General features: G+C 40.3%; 1 protein-coding gene and 1 long non-coding RNA gene across 5 annotated transcripts in view; one reads left to right on the top strand and one right to left on the bottom strand.

Moving 5' to 3' along the window:
* The window catches only part of RFFL (ring finger and FYVE like domain containing E3 ubiquitin protein ligase), a 33,922-nt gene extending 16,656 nt beyond the window's left edge, over positions 1-17,266 (top strand). The window contains exons 2-8 of one of the 4 annotated variants that reach the window (XM_075032566.1): positions 3,194-3,501; positions 4,199-4,389; positions 9,615-10,019; positions 11,940-12,023; positions 12,407-12,614; positions 13,899-13,922; positions 14,488-17,266. In XM_075032566.1, coding sequence (XP_074888667.1) covers positions 4,204-4,389; positions 9,615-10,019; positions 11,940-12,023; positions 12,407-12,614; positions 13,899-13,922; positions 14,488-14,669 — 1,089 coding nt within the window. In that variant the 5' untranslated portion in view covers positions 3,194-3,501; positions 4,199-4,203 and the 3' untranslated portion in view covers positions 14,670-17,266. Of the gene's footprint in view, positions 1-2,634; positions 3,502-4,198; positions 4,390-9,614; positions 10,020-11,939; positions 12,024-12,406; positions 12,615-13,898; positions 13,923-14,487 lie in introns of those variants that run through there. The other 3 variants (XM_075032565.1, XM_075032567.1, XM_075032564.1) reach the window with 3 other exon arrangements.
* LOC142033028 (uncharacterized) lies at positions 8,404-12,413 on the bottom strand. The gene is made up of 3 exons (XR_012651062.1): positions 11,820-12,413; positions 9,514-9,846; positions 8,404-8,757 (listed from the first exon to the last, which is right to left on the bottom strand). It is a non-coding gene; the product is annotated as an uncharacterized LOC142033028 (long non-coding RNA).
* Positions 17,267-17,698: the final 432 nt, after the last annotated feature.

Consider the following 17,698-nt stretch of genomic DNA (forward strand, 5'->3'; position numbering starts at 1 on the left):
ATGAACAGGTGGTGAAATGAGTTTCACTCTTCTGTTTAAAATCAGTGAAGAGAATCATGGCATTCACAGCTTCATATGAAAAAAAAAAAAAAAGGGCAGTCCAGCAGAGCATGATAGAGTGCTAGCACTGCTTTGCCCACAGACCATGGCAAGCAACTCCCTGCCTCATCGAATATTTATTGGATTTCTTCTGGCTTTTCTTAAATAGACTCAAGAAAGAAGATAAAACAATCCCCCTTCCCAAAAACAAGCCCAGCGTAATGATTGCCATGTGGGTGGATGTGTTTGCAGGTCCAGGATAGACTGTTTGATCTTGCATCTCCACCCTTGGTGAAGCTCCTTCTCCCTTTGCTCTTGCAGATATTCCCAAGCACAACATGCAGTTACAATTTAGGGCGGGTACTGTTTGGCTGCAGGAGGTAATCTGTTGAGTGCCAGCCATAGAGCTTTCAGTTTCCCAAAAACACGCTCAGCTGTGTAGTTAAAACACTTATTTTCTGTGGCTCCCATTGGCCAGTATAAGTATCATGTCCAAGAATAATGAAGACTGCCAGTATCACTAATGCCTGTAACGTTAGTCATGCCAGTAAGTCAACATCTTTTATTCAAGAAGTTGCTTGAGAATTCCTGAAATCTATGGTGGTGTTAATTTTACTAAACCTACATGTTCATATTAGTCAATTTACTGTAAGTATTTACCAAGCCCTGGAGCACAACAAAGAAGTAGCTCTTTCCACTGGTAAATTTTTTTGACTGGGCATTTATTTGTCACTTCAGTGTAATTGTGGAGCTCCTTGCATATAGAACAGGCATTCATCTGCAAAGGACTGACAGGCTTTACACAGGGCGGTGCTTTCTAGTTATGATGCTCAAACTCTGCCACATCTGTAACGACAACCCATCTGTCAAAGCATTGCTTACGGAAATTACCACTTTCTGGATGGTGCTGACCACATACCTCTTGAATGGGTAACAAAGTAAATGAGGGAATAATTAAGCTGTAGCAAACATTGTAGAGATACCTAGGAAATTGCCATCCCGAAATTTCACTGAGAAATTCTGCTGGCCTCTACCAGTCCTCTCCCACTGGCCGTGCTTATTTCCTCAGGTCTGTTGTACAGAACAAAGGAAAAATCCCTCTTGAAGCAGCTGCCCAATCTTACCTGTGTTTCTTGTTGTTGTTGTCATCTTAGTGCGGCTGTAGGCAGATAAGGAGACATTTTAGCATCTTAAGCCTCAGTCATATCTGCTTGGTAGTATAGCTGCCAGTTAGCAAAGCTTTGCCTAACTGGTGGCAGCATTTTAAGTTCCCGTGTAGCATCCACTGCATGTTCCAGGTATCAACAGTGTAATTCGTGTTTTTCAGCCATTATGGTCTGCTGGGAATTTGGAAATGGTGGTAGATATCTACAGAATCAGTTGGGGTGATGTTGACTGAGATGCAGAGCATGATGGCCACTGTCTGGACAGAGGTGGAAACGTTTGTGGGTTCCTTTTCTTGCCCTTGGAGCAGTCTAAGATGCAGAGGAGCAGGTCGTGGCATCACCCAGGTGCTGTCCCCGACCTGTCCGCTCTGTTGAGAGACGATGGCTGCTGGCTGGCAGGTATCTCTCGGTGCGCCTGGAGGAGAATCCCGCTTTGTGTAACAGCTGACAGTGGCACAAAAGAAGCGTGGGATGCGAGCTCACAGTGCAAAGTACGTGCTCAGCAGGAACCCACCAGCCTCCTGAAATGCTGATAGTGAAGGGAGAGCTGTCCGTTTCTGTGTGGCTATCAACCATCAGCACAAAGGGGTTTTCAGTGAAGCATCTTTGTCTATGTAAATGCTGCACGTAGACAAGCCCTAACTTAAACTTGCACCTATATGCAGAGGTCCTTAAATAATTAAAACCTGACATACACTGGTACAAGCTGAAGTAGTGTGCCTGTGTTGTAGGAATGGCTATCGTGTTTCCATGTACTCCTTTCTCTTAAAGACGGGAGATATCTTTGGAAAAATGTTTCAGATCAGAGGATGGTCCTGGTTATTAGTTGTTTATGGACGTTTCCCTTCCATGCTTTTGTAGTTGAGCAGGATTAAGGTTCTTCTAAAGCAACATCTGAGCCTTTTGTCAATCTTTTAATTTCTGGCAATTACACAAAACTACAACTCCAGCTGAATGCTGAGTTCTGTCTTATTTTATCCTGGTTTGTGCACTCCCTTGTGTTTTTCTTCCCAATGTTTGACATGTTGCAATGTTCCAGAGTGAATTAGTGGGCTGTCTTTTTTTAGGAAAACAAAGTTTTGGGGGCAGGCAGTAGCATTTGTGTATTCTGTTATCGTGGGTGGCCTTCAGTTTGCAGGGGTCCTTGAAACAGGAAGGGAACTTAACTATGGGTGCAGTTTTCCACTGATGTGGAGGTTGTGAATACTTGTTTGACTGTGCAGCTTTTGTGTTGTTTGGATTTGCAATTCCTAGGAACAAATTAAGCCTCCAAACAGCACCGTTTAAAATAGAAATTCAGTATTTTTGCAGTAGAAAGGATGTGTTAACTTCTGAGGGGGACTGATAGCTTGAAAATTAATGTGCAGAAAGAAAAAGAGTAGTTGTTTCTTTTATGTATGATATCTAGTGTGTTTTGATTGCAGTGCAGAGCTAATACAAATGGATGATATGTTATTTTTGTTCATGGAATGCCTCTCTCCATGTATTTATTAAGATCTAGTTGCCAGTCTAAGTGCAATTTACACTACAGCATTGTGCACATCAGTTAAACTAAGAATTGTTTATCACGTCATGAATCTGTAGATTTTCACTTAAACATTAAAATCTGCTGAGCCTGCAGGGTAGAGTCCATTGGTAAGCTCACCATTGTGGATTTTGAAAGGCATATGTCCACTGCAGTGACAGCAGTAACTTTGACGAGCCAAATTCAGCTAGATTTTGAAAGGATTAAAGATGCCACTAAAGCTACAGATACTGGAACACCACCAAACTGCAAAAGCTTCCCAATTCCAGTACATCAACCCAAAAGACTTAACACAGCTTAAAAAAAAAAATCAACAGAACACTATGTTGGTATATTATACCAAATAACCTTTAGGACTCATACCAGCTCCCTTCCCTTGGGAATCTGGAGTTTTATGGTGGCAATACTTACTGAGGGAAAAGAAATTAATTGGCTGTGTAGCTGAGAGATGTTTTCTTTCCAGAAGTTTATAAAATGGAACAGTTGCTGAACGCTATCAGTGATGGACCTGATTTTTAAGACATAAAAGAAACACAGTCCAGGAACTACTGTGTGAATGCAGAAATGCAGAGGAGGCAATTTGTATTCTGTTTACCCGTAAGTGATGACACATGGTGTATGCTCTAGAAACTGAATGCCCAGATGAATTCAGATTTCTTTGTAAACTCCCAAAAGCAAGTTTATAGCAGCGTGTTTCTGGAATACTTCTGCATGGGTGGTCTTAGAAGACTCCAAAACTGTGCATTTTGCACTGAACTGTAAGGATTTTAGGTAAGTGTGTGTATATGCATCTATCTATGTCATTATTTGACTTGCAAAAAAAAAAAAAGCTAATATTTGATTTTTCTTAAGTTACTGACATTTACTTGCTGTGTGATGATTTAGCCTTGTAATGCTGCAAATTCAGTTGAGAACTGGCATATGTTAAATCAGTGGCTCTACTCTCCATTTGTCTTTTTAGATCTGTAGCTGAAAATCTGTAGAGGGATTTAGAATAAAATTGAAGAATAGCCATCTATGATCTTGCTGCTGATTTTATTTAAATAATGTATGAGACATAATTTGAGTTTCTGTTTGCTTTTCCCAGTGCACAAAAAACAAAGTCAGTGTATTATGGTTTACATGGAATAGAGACAGCCTGTTACAGCAGACTTGATCACAAAGTCTTGTTCAGCCAATGGGAACATAAAATTTATCTTATCTTTTCTGTAATCTCTTAACTCTAAGAAATTCCAGTAATAACTATCCTGAAGTTTATTTGTCCTTTCTCAACAAAGACGTACCATGCTGGACTGGGTGTGTGGTTTTTGCATGTGCTTGTAAGTTAGAGGAAAGATCAAAACTTAGAAACACACTGTCAAAAATGAATTGCTGGTGGGAAATTTAAATGTGCGTTTTATGCTTTGTTCTCACTTTAGCTAACATTGTTTCCCATGTTGTTACTAATGTGTATCTCTTCCGCTTTCAGTTACTATGTGGGCAAGCTGTTGTAATTGGTTTTGTCTGGATGGCTCACCCGAAGAGATGCAGCCGCAGCCGCAGCAGGGAGCCAGAGCCCAAGCCTATTCCAACCCCGGGTACAGCTCCTACCCGTCTCCCACTGCTTCTGAACAGAGCTGCAAAGCCTGTGGGGTGCACTTCGACAACTCCTCTAGGAAGGTGAGTCGCAAACATCTTCTCTGGCACCGCTGCCTTAGGGGAGTGTTCAGTTTGACTGCAATATGCCATCTGACTTTCATTTAGGTACAAAAAGCCAATTTGAAGAGAAACGGGTTCACATTAGAGGCCTCTGATTTTAGGACATACCATATGGGAAGAGACAGCTTGCCTTTGCTTCTGTGTCTTTAGTCATTCTTTTGCAATTAGCGGACGTAGTTAAAGATGACTGGAAATGTGGTAGTTAACCTTCAGTGGACTTGGCTTTCCCAGGCGCTTAAAGAAGAAAGCCAAACTGCTTATAATCATTTAAAGGAGCATTAACTTGAACATGAGTTTTTAAATTTGTTATTTAAAAACACCAATATCCTTTTTAAAAAAAAAAGTTGTGGCAAGAAATTTAGTAATCTGTTTGTGCTTTCAGTAAAGGAAGACCTACATCTCTCTTTTCCAAACTATTGTTGCTCAAACTAAAAAGCCATATAAGTTTATTGAGGGTGTGCGTTGAATTGCTGAGGCTTGGTGCCAAAGAATAAAAAAAAAAAAAAAAAAAAAAAAAAAAAAGACCAAATCCATTTTATCTTGTTCGTAAACTTCACTTGTAAGCATCTATGTGCCAAAATAATTGTTGCACAAGATTTTTAATTAGACAGCAGACCCTGTCTGGGACATTATTTGGGCATGGTGGTTCCTATAATGCTGTTTGAAAAATATTTTAGTGAGGAAGGTTGTTCAGAGTCCAAACTCTGTGGCTTAGGAAGTGTCTTATATATAGCATGTTACTGAACTTAATAATGTGAGAACTTTAAAAATTACAGTGAATTTTGGCTACAGCCCTTTAGATTAGATGGGGAAATTAAAAAAATTGGTCTTTCTTGCACCTTTTTATTCATGCATGCTGGCACATATCTGAGAAATGGTAAGTCTTGCAGAGCTGTTGGTTTCTACTCACAGAACAACAGGGATGTTTATGCCTTTTTGCACTGAGAAGTGTTATTGCTCCAGAAATCACTACAATTTTAAATTTTGGAAATATATTTTGGCTGTTGGGTCTATATGTTAATATATTTTGGGTATGTAAGTATGCTTAGACTTTTTCTGACAGCAGACAGATTTTGGGTCAGCTGGGAATGGTGCAGTCACTGCACATGACTCCACACAGTGTTGCCTTTAACACTGTCCTCATTAATGTGGTGTGTCTTCACAAACAGTCGTGGAAAGAATTATTCTGAATCCAGTGCTTACTCTTCTGCATAGTAGCAAATAGAGGATGTATATGATTCTGCTTTTGAAATGAAAACAATTCATGCAGTTAAGTATACAGTAGCAGTGGTAGAACCATGGTCCTATTTTTCCTGGTGTCTTCTAAAATATATGTTCTAATATAAACTGTCTTTAAAGCAGTCCCTTGTATAAGAGTCACCAGTACGGCTCCAGACAGGTGACTGATTTGGGCTAGGTAAAGCTCTGGTGTGCCAATCGTAGAGGATCTGCTAAAGCAATTTAAGACGTTTCTGCCCCCAGCAGACTTCCCTGGTTTTCTGCAGGAGCTGGCTGTCAGTGTAACTGGGGCAGCAGAGTACAATGTGTGCTTGTGTCTCAGCTGCTCCCGTTCAGTGCAGACTATCAATGAAAATGAGTTTGAGGTTTATATTCTGTATTGTGAAGGAGTTCTCCCTAAACCTTCCTTCGACCCTCTGTCTGCCACCACAACTACTGAGCAGTAATCTCTGGGACTGACTTGAGCTAGATGGCTACAGGTGGCAAAGCTTAAACAGCTGCAGGAAGGTCTGCTAGACCTTCATCCCTCAGTCCTTGGTCTCCAGAAGACAATTTGAGATAAAGAACTGAGTACATAACCTGTAGAACACTGACATGTTTGTAAGCCATGTTAATTCTTTAATTCTGTTGATATGGACCAAGAAGTGTATGAAATCTCACTTTGCTGCAAGAGCACCAAAACCTGCATTTTGACCCAAGAGAGGCAGTACCTTTGAACTGTAGTGTCCGGTTAATGTTTATACTGAAATACAACAGATAAAAATTAATTGCTTCTGCACTGGTGACCATAAGGATAACCTAGATTTGCTTTTAAAAAAACCAACCAACCAACACCCCCCAAAAGCAAAATGATGGTATCTTATGTACTTGATCTTTTATCGTAATTGTATTTTAATTTTCATATAACATGGCACCTACTAAAAGGTTTAGGGTAAGGAAGGTTTGAATGGAGCATGATTTATAAGATGCTTTTAACTGTTGGAGTGTCTTTAAAGGATGTAAAATTTAATTGTGTTAGCAAAAATTTCTGAGTGTTTTTGGTGTTTTCCTTCTCTTAGATGACTTTTTTGATCTTTGTTTTCTGCAGCAAACTGATTCCACAAAATCTTTTAAATTTAAAACAAACATTCTTCATTTCCTTCTCTGCTGAGAGAAAGCTATGGCAGGCATTCTTGGTGGATATGTCAGATTGTTATTCCTTCCTCCCCCATTTTCTGGTTTCAGTGCCTTAAATTGGCTGACATTTTCAGGAAGATGCTTTTCTTTGCATACTTACAGAAAAAGCTCCTGGCAAGCTAGAGTGTAAGATTAAAAAAAAACAACCTGAACAACAGTAGCTGTAGTGAAAGCCTGAATGTTGGCATGTCTTCATTTTATCCTGCATACAGAGAAGAGCCAAGTGTATCAAAGCCCCATCCTGGTATCTCTGGGGGACTAGCTGTTAGAGCAAACAACCAGGAACAGCTTCCATTCTGGACAGGCTTCTGATTTAAAGTATTTCACTTCTGTTTGACCATCCTGTGATTGTGCTGCCAGTTAGTAAGCATCATTCAGAAGTGGTCTGACCTTTTAGTAACTGGATTTAATTTACAACAGCATTTGAAAGTAATCATTCTGAAGAGAGCAGTGTCTTCAATCATTGCCCTTTCAGTCAGAGTTCAACAAATATATCGAAGCTGTAAAAGCTGCTTAATACTGAGATACGGCAAACAGCTTCTGTGCATGTTTAAATACTTGATGCTCAGATACAAGCTGGGGAATTTTTTTTTCTCTAAAGATGAATCCTAGTGGTGAACTGATAAGCCAGAGACATGCCTGGTTTTATTTTGACTTCTCAAATGTATCATTTGATAACTAAGGCAGACTCGTGTTACTACCGTTAATTGCTTGCGAAAGACATGTTGGATAATGCAGCCCTTGTACTGTGCTCGCTTACGTGATACCTAAACATGTAAGTACTCGAGTAGGGGGTTTCTGGCTGGAAGGTCCTTGGCTGTACAGTGGTTCCCCTTGGAGCCAGTTTGGCAGTCTGCATAGCATGAGGGAGCACTGCCAGAGTAAAGCAGGGTTGGTTTTTTTGTTTTGGTTTTTTGTTTGTTTGTTTTTTCCTCAGTTCTTCTGGTTGCTCCCCTGTCAGAGATGGGTAATTGAGAGAGGAAAAGTGTTGTCAATGGGGTTATTTTCCATTACTCTGCCTTTGTGGAGTGTTTGTTCCCCTGCTCTAGATGCACGCACAACCAGTAGTTCCTGTCTCTGCCTTGAAAATTTCCCAAGAAACTGGATTGCTCCTGCAATCATAGGGTCAAAAAAAGTCAGTTACATACTAATGTTTTTTATAATGACCAAGTTAAGGAAAACTTCTCAGCACTGGATGGTATGTGGAAATCGCCCTTCCTGTCTTGCTTTGTGATTGATGAAAGTCACTTTTACTTGGCAGGCCCCCAAACTGCAATTTTGAGATGAAGTTTCAAGTTTGCATGACCAGAGACTCTCTCTGTGGTAGAAATTTTCATGTCTTAAAATGCTTAGGCAGGAAATTGGGATTCTTTCCCCTAACTGTCATTTTAAGTCTATTACAGGGTCTAAATGAGAAGTCTGACGGTTATAATTATAAGTGTGTGTATGGGGCAAGGGGGCTGCCAGGCTTGTAAGGGGGATCAGAAGGGGCTTATGTAAGCAAGTAGTATATTTACACCTTTTAAAACATGAGAAACACCTGCCTTCTTTGAACTGTGAAATCAAAAATGTTCTTTAATCACTAGAAGCATTTCATGAAACAATTTTTTTGTCTCTGAGTTTGTTGCTTCTCCAACTCTGCATGTGTATTTTTCTTTGCATAGCTCTGAAGGGTCAGGATTGCAGGATTTCATAGAGATGCTTGTCTTCTCTGAGACACTGAATTAGCATTTTTAACCAGCACTGAAACCAGTTCTTTCTTCCCTCAGGACTTTTAAAAGGCATGTAATGCGGCTGTTCTGCTGCTGTTCCTATTGGAAAATGTAGAATTTGACTTTCCAAAGTGTTGAACAGTCAAGTTTCTGCAGAAGTCAACATGGACTGTGAGTGCTTGGAACTTCTGAAAATCGAGCCCTGAGTGACAAGACCAGAACAGTATAAAATATCAACATTAAACAACAGAATTTAATCTGTTTTTAAAGTTTTTAAACATCTGGGGCCTAATATTTCCAAAACTTCCAACACTTTCTGTCTAGCACCTAACTGGCATACAGTGTGCATATTATTTTCAAAATAAGCTGGCTATTTTTATTGCATAAATAAATGTTGAATTCTTTGATGTCTGTCAGACACTGTAAGCCTTGCTGTTTTCTTTTCCTCTTATGGTGAAAAAAAGATTCATTTAGTGATTGCAGCAAATTGGAGGTGAAAAAAAAAAAGGGGGGGGTGGGGAGGGAGGTCACTTATAGCAAGTATTAAATTTATGAAATAGAGAAATGTTTTTTAGTAGTTCCCTCTGATGCTAGAGCTTTCTTAACGCACAGGGCAATTATTTCACTGTTTTGTAAAGATACAGATGACTAGCTGTAATTTACTTGAAAGTCTGCTGCCTCACAGATATCTCCTGATTTCATCTGTGGGTTAAACTGGATGAACAGGTCCAGAATAAGGTGCAGAAAACTCCTGTCATTTGAGGGAATTGTCTCAGAATACAATATTTCATTCTGGGTAAATGGAGTGTAAATAGTGCTTTTCTAAGAACTGTGTGGAAACTAGTGATCTGCTCATGGGATCAATCCTTTTCCTCATCCTCATGAACATGAGTAACACAGTTGGCACTTTTTCATAAATTAGGTTTTTGATTATACTGTAACAGAAGCTACTACTTACTTCGCCTTCCAGATGGTAGGGGAGCACTGCCTGCAGCCGTTGTGCACCTTTGTTGCAGATCATGGTGGATCGGTTTGATTCTGTTCCCTTCTCTTTACCAGCACATCTGCTTGGACTGTAAGAAGAATTTTTGTACGTCCTGCTCAAACCAGCCTGAAGGTGGTCCCCTTCTCTGCCACCTATGCCAGCGTTTCCGAGCCACAGCTTTTCAGCGGGAAGAGTTGATAAAGATGAAGGTGAAGGATCTGCGAGACTATTTGGCACTTCGTGAGATTTCCACAGAGTTGTGTCGTGAAAAGGAGGACCTGGTATTTCTGATTCTTGGCCAGCAGCCTGTAATTACCCAGGAAGATCAGATAAGAACAAATCCATTTAATACTAGTGCCTCTGGACAGCAAGACTTTGTGATTCTCCCGCCAACCAGCACAGCATCTTCTACCTCACATGATGAGTCTCCAGTGTCTGCAGATCCCATCTCAAGTTCGCTAGCTCAGGAACATCAACAGGTACAGTCTCTAGCCAGAACCTTCTTTTGCAAACTCATTTGTCTCTATTTTTGGATTAACTACTAAGATGTTGCATGAGGTTTTCCAAGTAGATAATGTGCCAAAAAAGTTTTACGTTAAAGATGCCTGCTTATAAAGCAAGGAGGGCTTCTGTTTAGAACAGATGTCAAAATACTTCAGTTGCATTTTGTACATGCTCTTCTCAGGTTTGTTTTTAATTTTGAAGTGAGGACCTCACACTTTCTTACAGAATAATTAGGAAAGCAAGATGCATTATTTTACATTGCAGTGTAAACTCACTTGCTGTCACCAATTGTGCTATTCCCTTTCTACACTAGTGGGATTTAATTTGGTGGGCAGTGCTGAATATATTGAACATTTACTCTGAGAACAACATCACTATTTTGAGATGTGTTTTCTCTGGTGCCCTGGTCCACACTTGCTGTTGCCACTAGATAACGGCTGTGACTGGTTCCTTTGGTACTTCATGTCTATATTGGTGCACAGATCTGTCTTGTGTGTTGATGTTGACAACTTGCTGACAATTGTATGTAGGTATTGGGTGAAATGGTTATTATTGTTCTTTAATTCATGTGCAAGACAGCAAGCACAGTTTAAAGCAATTTTGGAACTGAAACTGATGAGAGAGATGATTGCGAGGTGGCTGAGGTTTTTGGCGTCTTCTGCACTCAGACCTGTAGAAGACAAGACCTGAGTCTGTTGTTAAGTCTTCAGTTTATGATGAACCCTGCAGTTCTGACAGACCTTGTCAGGGGCATTTGAGCTTAATTATCTTTTATTGACTTTGCTTTGTTTGTCTTTTTACTATCTGGTATGGGAAGTTTACTCAGTGTTTGACATCTGCTCCTAGTTCTATTACAAAGTTAATAGGTGTTATTTAGTTCCCAGTGGACCAGAGCTGTGAAAGTGTATGTGCCTTCTGCTTCCTCAGCAGATATATCTAGTACAAAAGAATAGTTTTCCTGGGAGGACATTTTTTACAAATCATTAAAAGGCCTTTTCATTTCTGGTTTTCTGGATATTGCCATTCCAATTTTTACCAGCAAATTCAGCTCTGTTGTCTTCCCTTACTGCCCCATGATACATTTCAGCTTCTTGTCTCTACTTGCATGACATTCTGCTACAGTTCAGGCTCTTTCATCATTATTGTTATTCTTTTGCTTTGTAAATATTAACAAGTCACCACTTAGATAAGTAGGATGGTAACATTACAGTCTCCTTTGTCAGTAGGGAAACCACAGAGGGGAATGATAGCTGCTGAGAGCAACTCAGCTAGAATTACACTGCAGTTCCTTTCATTTTATTAAGTGCTCAAAACAACTGCCCCTTCTCATTCTCCAGCTTTGTTGCTGCTGGTCCTTCACTTAGCATCTCCTCTTTGTCCAGTCCAGCACCTACCTGAAGAGGTGTTTCTGTATGGGTACTTTGAAGATGACTGTAGACTTTGAGCTGTGTTACAGAGGAGACTTACACAGAGCCTTGCACTGACAGCCAGTGTGCTATCAGAGCTGTGATATCGCACCACGTCACACTGCAACACTTCAGTGAAGGATTGCATATATAGATACACATATAAATTTGGTCTCCTCCTGATCCAGCCTCACAAGAACATCATGTGGGATCGTGCTGTACAAGAACTCCATCAGGGTTTAAATAAAGCAGGGCTTTAAAGGGTCAGATGCTGCACTTTGGTTTCAAGAAGTTTTACTTGTTTAAAGTTTATTTGTTTTTGTAAGTGCTGCATGGGAAATACCTTCTGCGAGCATGCCTCGCTTTTACCTTGTGCTGCAGTTCGTCCTTCCAGTGGGCAGGGTTTGCAGTTGTGCTGAACTATTGAGCTTATTTCCCTTTGGACACACAGAGAGATGCTGTTGGTGAAAGCTTTATTTCCTCTTCTAGGCAAATGGTTATGTGCCTCCAAGCCAAGTCGGTGTGACAGGAGTTGAGAATGCAGCAGAAGCACCAACAGAGGAGGAGACACAGGTTTGTGTGTCCTGGAATTGGATGACAAGGAATACCAGGTTTTCTAGGCTGTATTTGCTACCACAGAATCATTGCTGCAGAGAGATGGGTGGCTAAACAGTAATTCAGACTGACCACTGGCAGACCCAATCAACCCCTTTTTTTGGCATCATCTTGTCCTCCACATATAAAAAGAACTGATGTCACTTGGATACTATAATAATAGAAATTATTTATTTCCACCCTAGGACTTGTGTTTCTGACAGAGGGAGGAATTCCCAGAGTAATCAAAGCTATACGTACAGCCAAACACGAATTCCTGCTAGCGCATGTATTGAAAGTTGATTTAAATTGTAGTGCTAGGTGTTGAGAGCAAGAATCATTCCACCTTTGTTCCCTTTCAGTCTACTGACTCAGAAGATAACCTGGTACAGGGGAGGAAGGCTTCCCTTTCTGATCTAACAAGCATCGGAGATATCAATGCACTCTCTGTGCGACAGCTGAAGGAAATTCTTGCTCGCAACTTTGTCAACTACAAAGGCTGCTGTGAAAAGTGGGAGCTGCTAGAGAGGGTGACTCGTCTTTATAAAGAGAAAGACCTTCAACATCTAGGTAAGAAACTTAGCTAACATGCCTTAATGTTTTCCAGGTTTTCCCTTTTTACAGACAGTTGCAGAAGGAATTAGAACTTACGTTTCTGTTTCGTGGAAGTTAGGAGAAAGAGGGAGCATTAGGCATGTTAGAGTGAAAGTAGCTAAACTCTCTTCACTACTGCTTGTACTTGTTTAAGAGGAGAGCATCATGGTAGCTCTGGAGAGTGTCTTCCCTGTAGTACCAACAAATGAGAACTGCGTGCCCTTCATCTCAGGATTCCGTATAGCTGTGGCAGATTGTGCTGGTCGCTGCATCACCCACAGAATAGCTGATGCGTGACAGTAGACAGATGACTGTAAGCGCTGGGGTGAGCTCTTATCTATTGACTCATGGTAACTGGCAAAGCGAGCAGGAAAATGCCACCAAAAAGCAGCCAGGCAATTCAGAGCAGGCATGTGCTCAGTGACAGTGGCTCCTACTGCTGAACAGTTGTGGTTATCTGTGGTTTGATTCTGTCCTCTTGGTCGCAATTGTGTTCCTCCTGTGCACTACCTGTTCCTGCTGGGCCTGCATAGTTGACTGATGAGGGGATATTGGTGTGATAAAGGTGCATAGAGAATGTATCTGGCTTGACTTTCACGTGCCAGTTTGCAATTCCAGGTGATTCGTTAAAAAAGACATATACTTGTAAGTTTACAAGACAAACATTTATAAGAGAAATGTATTTTAACACTTTGACTTCATAGATAGGTTTGTTTCTCAGTGTTGTCCGAAGTAGCAGTTTTCTTAAACTCATCTCTAAGCTTTGTCCTCTAAGAATGACAAAAGATTTAAGACAACCGCTTTGGTTTTATGTTCTTCTTTCATTGTATCTTGTGCTTTTGTCAGAATTTATCTTTTTCTCTTAATCACTGTTGCCTGTGCTCAACAATATTGGTGAGATTGCGTAACATCAAAGAAACTGGCTCAAGGGGCTACTGAAAGTGTAGTTCTAGGAAGCCAAACACTGCCTAAATGCCAAGGCTGTCTTAAAAATTGAGACATTGCTTTAGATGGTTGCTTATCTTTGTGAAGCGTTAGCTATTGTGTAAAGTTAGTAAAAGAGAAAGTCTCTTGCCGGTTGAACAACCTATCCTGATCAGAGATTCAGCTTGAACCTCTGCATGGGCATCAGCAAAAAGCAGTTTTGGTTTAAATCTCCCTTCAAGGCTTTCATCTCCTGTGTAATAATAATGCTTGAGTAAATTTTTTTTTTCAGCTTCTCTTATTCTCACCAAATAACTTTCTCTGCTTATGTTGCAGTTTCTGACACTGACGATCAAACTGGTAAGTGATATTCTTAATCATAGAATCACAGAATCATTTAGGTTGGAAAAGGCCCTTATGATCATAGAGTCCAACCGTTAACCTAGCATTGCCAAGTCCACCACTAAACCGTGTCCCTAAGTGCCACATCTACACATCTTTTAAATACCTCCAGGGATGGTGACTCTACCACTTCCCTGGGCAGCCTGTTCCAAGTCAGTGAAGAAATTTTTCCTGCCAGCCAATCTAAACCTCCCCTGGAATAACTTGAGGCTGTTTCCCCTCATCTTACCACTTTTTACTTGGGAAAAGAGACCCATGTTGCCTCACTGCTAAGAATCTCAGTGGCATTTCTGTTCTCATCACACAGAAATTACTATGTAAAAGCTAAAACTTTCTGCTCCTTGCCATTTGATGGAGCAGATAGATCCACATCAGTGTAGATGCAGGGGAGGGGGAATTTTTTTCAGACCTTCAGCATGCAGAAGTACCTCAGGGAAGCCCTTTGATAAAGCCAACTCAACAGATTGCACAAAACCAACATACCTTTCTTTGTCATGCAAACCGTGGTCTCTTGTTTACTCAGGTGGTGCTGGGCTCCCTGGCATGGAGGACAACCTCTGCAAAATCTGCATGGACGCACCCATTGACTGTGTCCTGCTAGAATGCGGCCACATGGTCACTTGCACCAAGTGTGGGAAGCGGATGAGCGAATGTCCCATATGCAGGCAGTACGTGATAAGGGCTGTCCATGTCTTTAAGTCCTAACTGTGTGTAAGAAGACTGGTGATGCCTTAAAGCCTCATCTTCTGTTAGAGAAATGATCAAAATCGCTACAACTAGGTCAGAGGTTAGCATACGGACCCCAATGGAAGCTGGAAGTGAGGGAAGGATGAAGCCTGGGGAAAATTGCTCTTACTAAAGCCACACCTGGCTGTGTTCTTCCCACTATAGTGCTTTACACCACAGTGCCTGGACTCCTCGGAGCTTACTGCCAGCAGCAGACACAGAAATCATTAACAACCCACATCGTAGAGTAACTTGATCCACTGCTGTTGGGATAGATGGATGCTTGGCTTTCCACCACAAAGATCAGATTCAGAGGCTTTGTATTTTCCACTGAATAATAAATGTGGACTGGGGTCTCAAAAAGTGACATTTGTTTTGCTGCTTAGGCTATACACCCAGCAACAACTTTATTTTCAAAGATTAAAATATTACTGTACTTGTTTATTTTTTTTTAAATTTAATGTTAAATTCTTATGCTTGCAGGACAGGCAGACAGCCTCTGATTTCTGTATTCAGAATAAGCATAATTCTAGCCTAGTGCAATTGTGGAAAAATGTATAATTTTATTTGAAGATGGACTTTGTATTACTGAAAAATGTAAGGTGACTGAGACTCTGTGAAACATACAGCCTTACCTTGTGTGGTGGTGGTTTTCTGTTTACATGCCAGCAAGAGGGAGATTTCTAGTTTGACTGTTGTTGATCCCTTTGAATTCACAGGCTTCCTTACAGTATATGCCAGCAATCATTTTTAAAACTGAACTGACTTCACTTGATTAAGGAGCTATGAATCCAAGGCTTGAGTCTTTTAGAGGGTTTAGTGAGGAAAACCTAACAAACAGCTAAAGAGTAGTAAGGATTCTGTTGCTATACAATCATATTTAAGTACAGGTGACTTTCTTTTTAGAGGGGAGACATGAAAGAAAGCAAACTTTATCTATCATCTCCCTTGAATCAGTAAGATGAGTGATCATGATTGCAGCTGCTTCTGTTCACTAATCAGCTTCCCCCCTATTCTCCCCTTTGCTCAATTTTACAGTCCTGTTACATTTAGACTGCTTATCAAAAGCAATTTTGTACTCTTTCTGCTTGTGAGGGTGGATAGGAGATTCTGTGGTCTGCTATGTGACAATTGCAAGCCCTTACAGCTATCCTCATGAACAGCATGTTCATTTGGAAGCCTTCCTAGAAAAAATTGTGACTGGCATATTTTTCCCTCTGTGGCCTGCAAGCATTCAGTCCATTTGGCTGGTAACACAGCTAAGCTTCAGAATCTTGATGCCTTAAGTTTTCAGCCACCGTGGGATTGTATACTCATTTCAAGTCATTTGTGAAGTTGAGTACCTTCTGCTGCAGGTTTTTTCCTGTCTAGCTTTCCCCTTTATGGGGGGTGTGGTGTGTGATCACTTAGTGTTCAGACTGAATCTTTGCATGGCTGCCAGCAGAGGAACAGCATAAAATCCAAGTGTCCACTTACAGCTTCTGCAGTAGTGGAAGTGTAGTTACAGCAGTGATCACTGAACCCACCTCTTTACCAATAAGTGGTAATATATGTTAACAGCAAATTAAACTTGTGTAATCTTTAACATGGAATATTGCATGAATAGCAACTCACTGCTCAACTGGCATGGAGTGGAGGTCTCTGCAAGTTGGAACCAATAAAGCACTTACTTACTTACGATGAAGAAATCTGTCACTCAGTAGGTAGCAGAACCTCTGCACTATTGAGGTGGTCTGAACTTCACAAAAAATGCAACAGCTGCTGAGGTTTATTGAACTAAAAATTCTAAGTTTTACCTCTTTCCTGTTCAGGTTGTTCTCTAATCTTTGGCTTAAGGTTTAACAGCTTCCAGCATGAGAAGAGTACTGGTACAATTCAACACATTGTTGTTAAAGAAAAAAAAAATAATTGCAAGTAAGCAGTAACTGTATTTACTCTTCAAGAGGTTCACAGGGACCTCTTTAAGAGGTACAGGAATACACATACAAACTGCTGAACAGCCTCATGTAGTAAATCCACTGTGAAAACTGATGTTGTCATATCTTTCAATAAACTCAGGGCTGGGGGAATTTAGCAGGAAGATGATTATTCCCCTGTGGACAGATATACTTTTACTTGTAGAGGTTAGGCTTATATTCTACAGCAGATCAGATACATTGCAGATCAATGCCTGAAAGTGTAGGAATGAGAAGATAGACCCACCGTATGACTCTGAAATGTGCTTTTTGAAGGGAGGATTTTTGTTTGTTTGTTTCTCCTGGCTACAGTGTTTCCCTTGCAAAAATGGATTTGCTACTTATGGATATGGTTGAGTTGTTATTAAAGGAAAATCAAAATCTGGAGGAAATTGATTAATGATCCAAAGGAATATAATGAGCTGAACTAATAAAGTAAATGGAAATATTTATGTGCTTTACGTACACTGTACATAGTTTAAATATTTTAAAAGTTAATATTCTACTTGAAATGGCATGTTATTCTCTATTAAATCCTCTTGGTACTATGATGGTTAAACTTACTAGTTTTGGTACAGAAGTTTGGTTTATAATTTTATAATAAAGTTGAAATGTGATTTAGTTAACCTTGTTTTCTGACTCTGTTACCACCAGGCTAGGAGAAAGCAGAGATCCTACAGCTACTTCTAAATTTCAACCAGAAGGGCTTGGGATGCCAAGTGCTTAAATAGCATTGGTGGGTGGGGTACAAGTACAAAAGGGGTTGAAGTAAAAAAGTTAACTGACAATACTAACTTTTTAGCAGTACAATCTTAACATAATCTTCACAACAAAGGGGAGAACGTGCTCTGTACCCTTGAGACAGACTAAGGGAACCAGTAAACTGGTCAACTCACTTTTCCTTTCATAATGTACACATGCACTCAGCCTACTCATGCAGTTATTCAGCAAATGCATATCATAATTTGCAAACCAGTTAAGTTAAAACGAACCCCTAATTTCTAGAACCTATCATCTTCCTTATTTCATTAATATTCAAGTGCTTGGAGTCAT

This window comes from Buteo buteo, chromosome 7 (genome assembly GCF_964188355.1).
Source record: "Buteo buteo chromosome 7, bButBut1.hap1.1, whole genome shotgun sequence".
Taxonomy (NCBI): domain Eukaryota; kingdom Metazoa; phylum Chordata; class Aves; order Accipitriformes; family Accipitridae; genus Buteo; species Buteo buteo.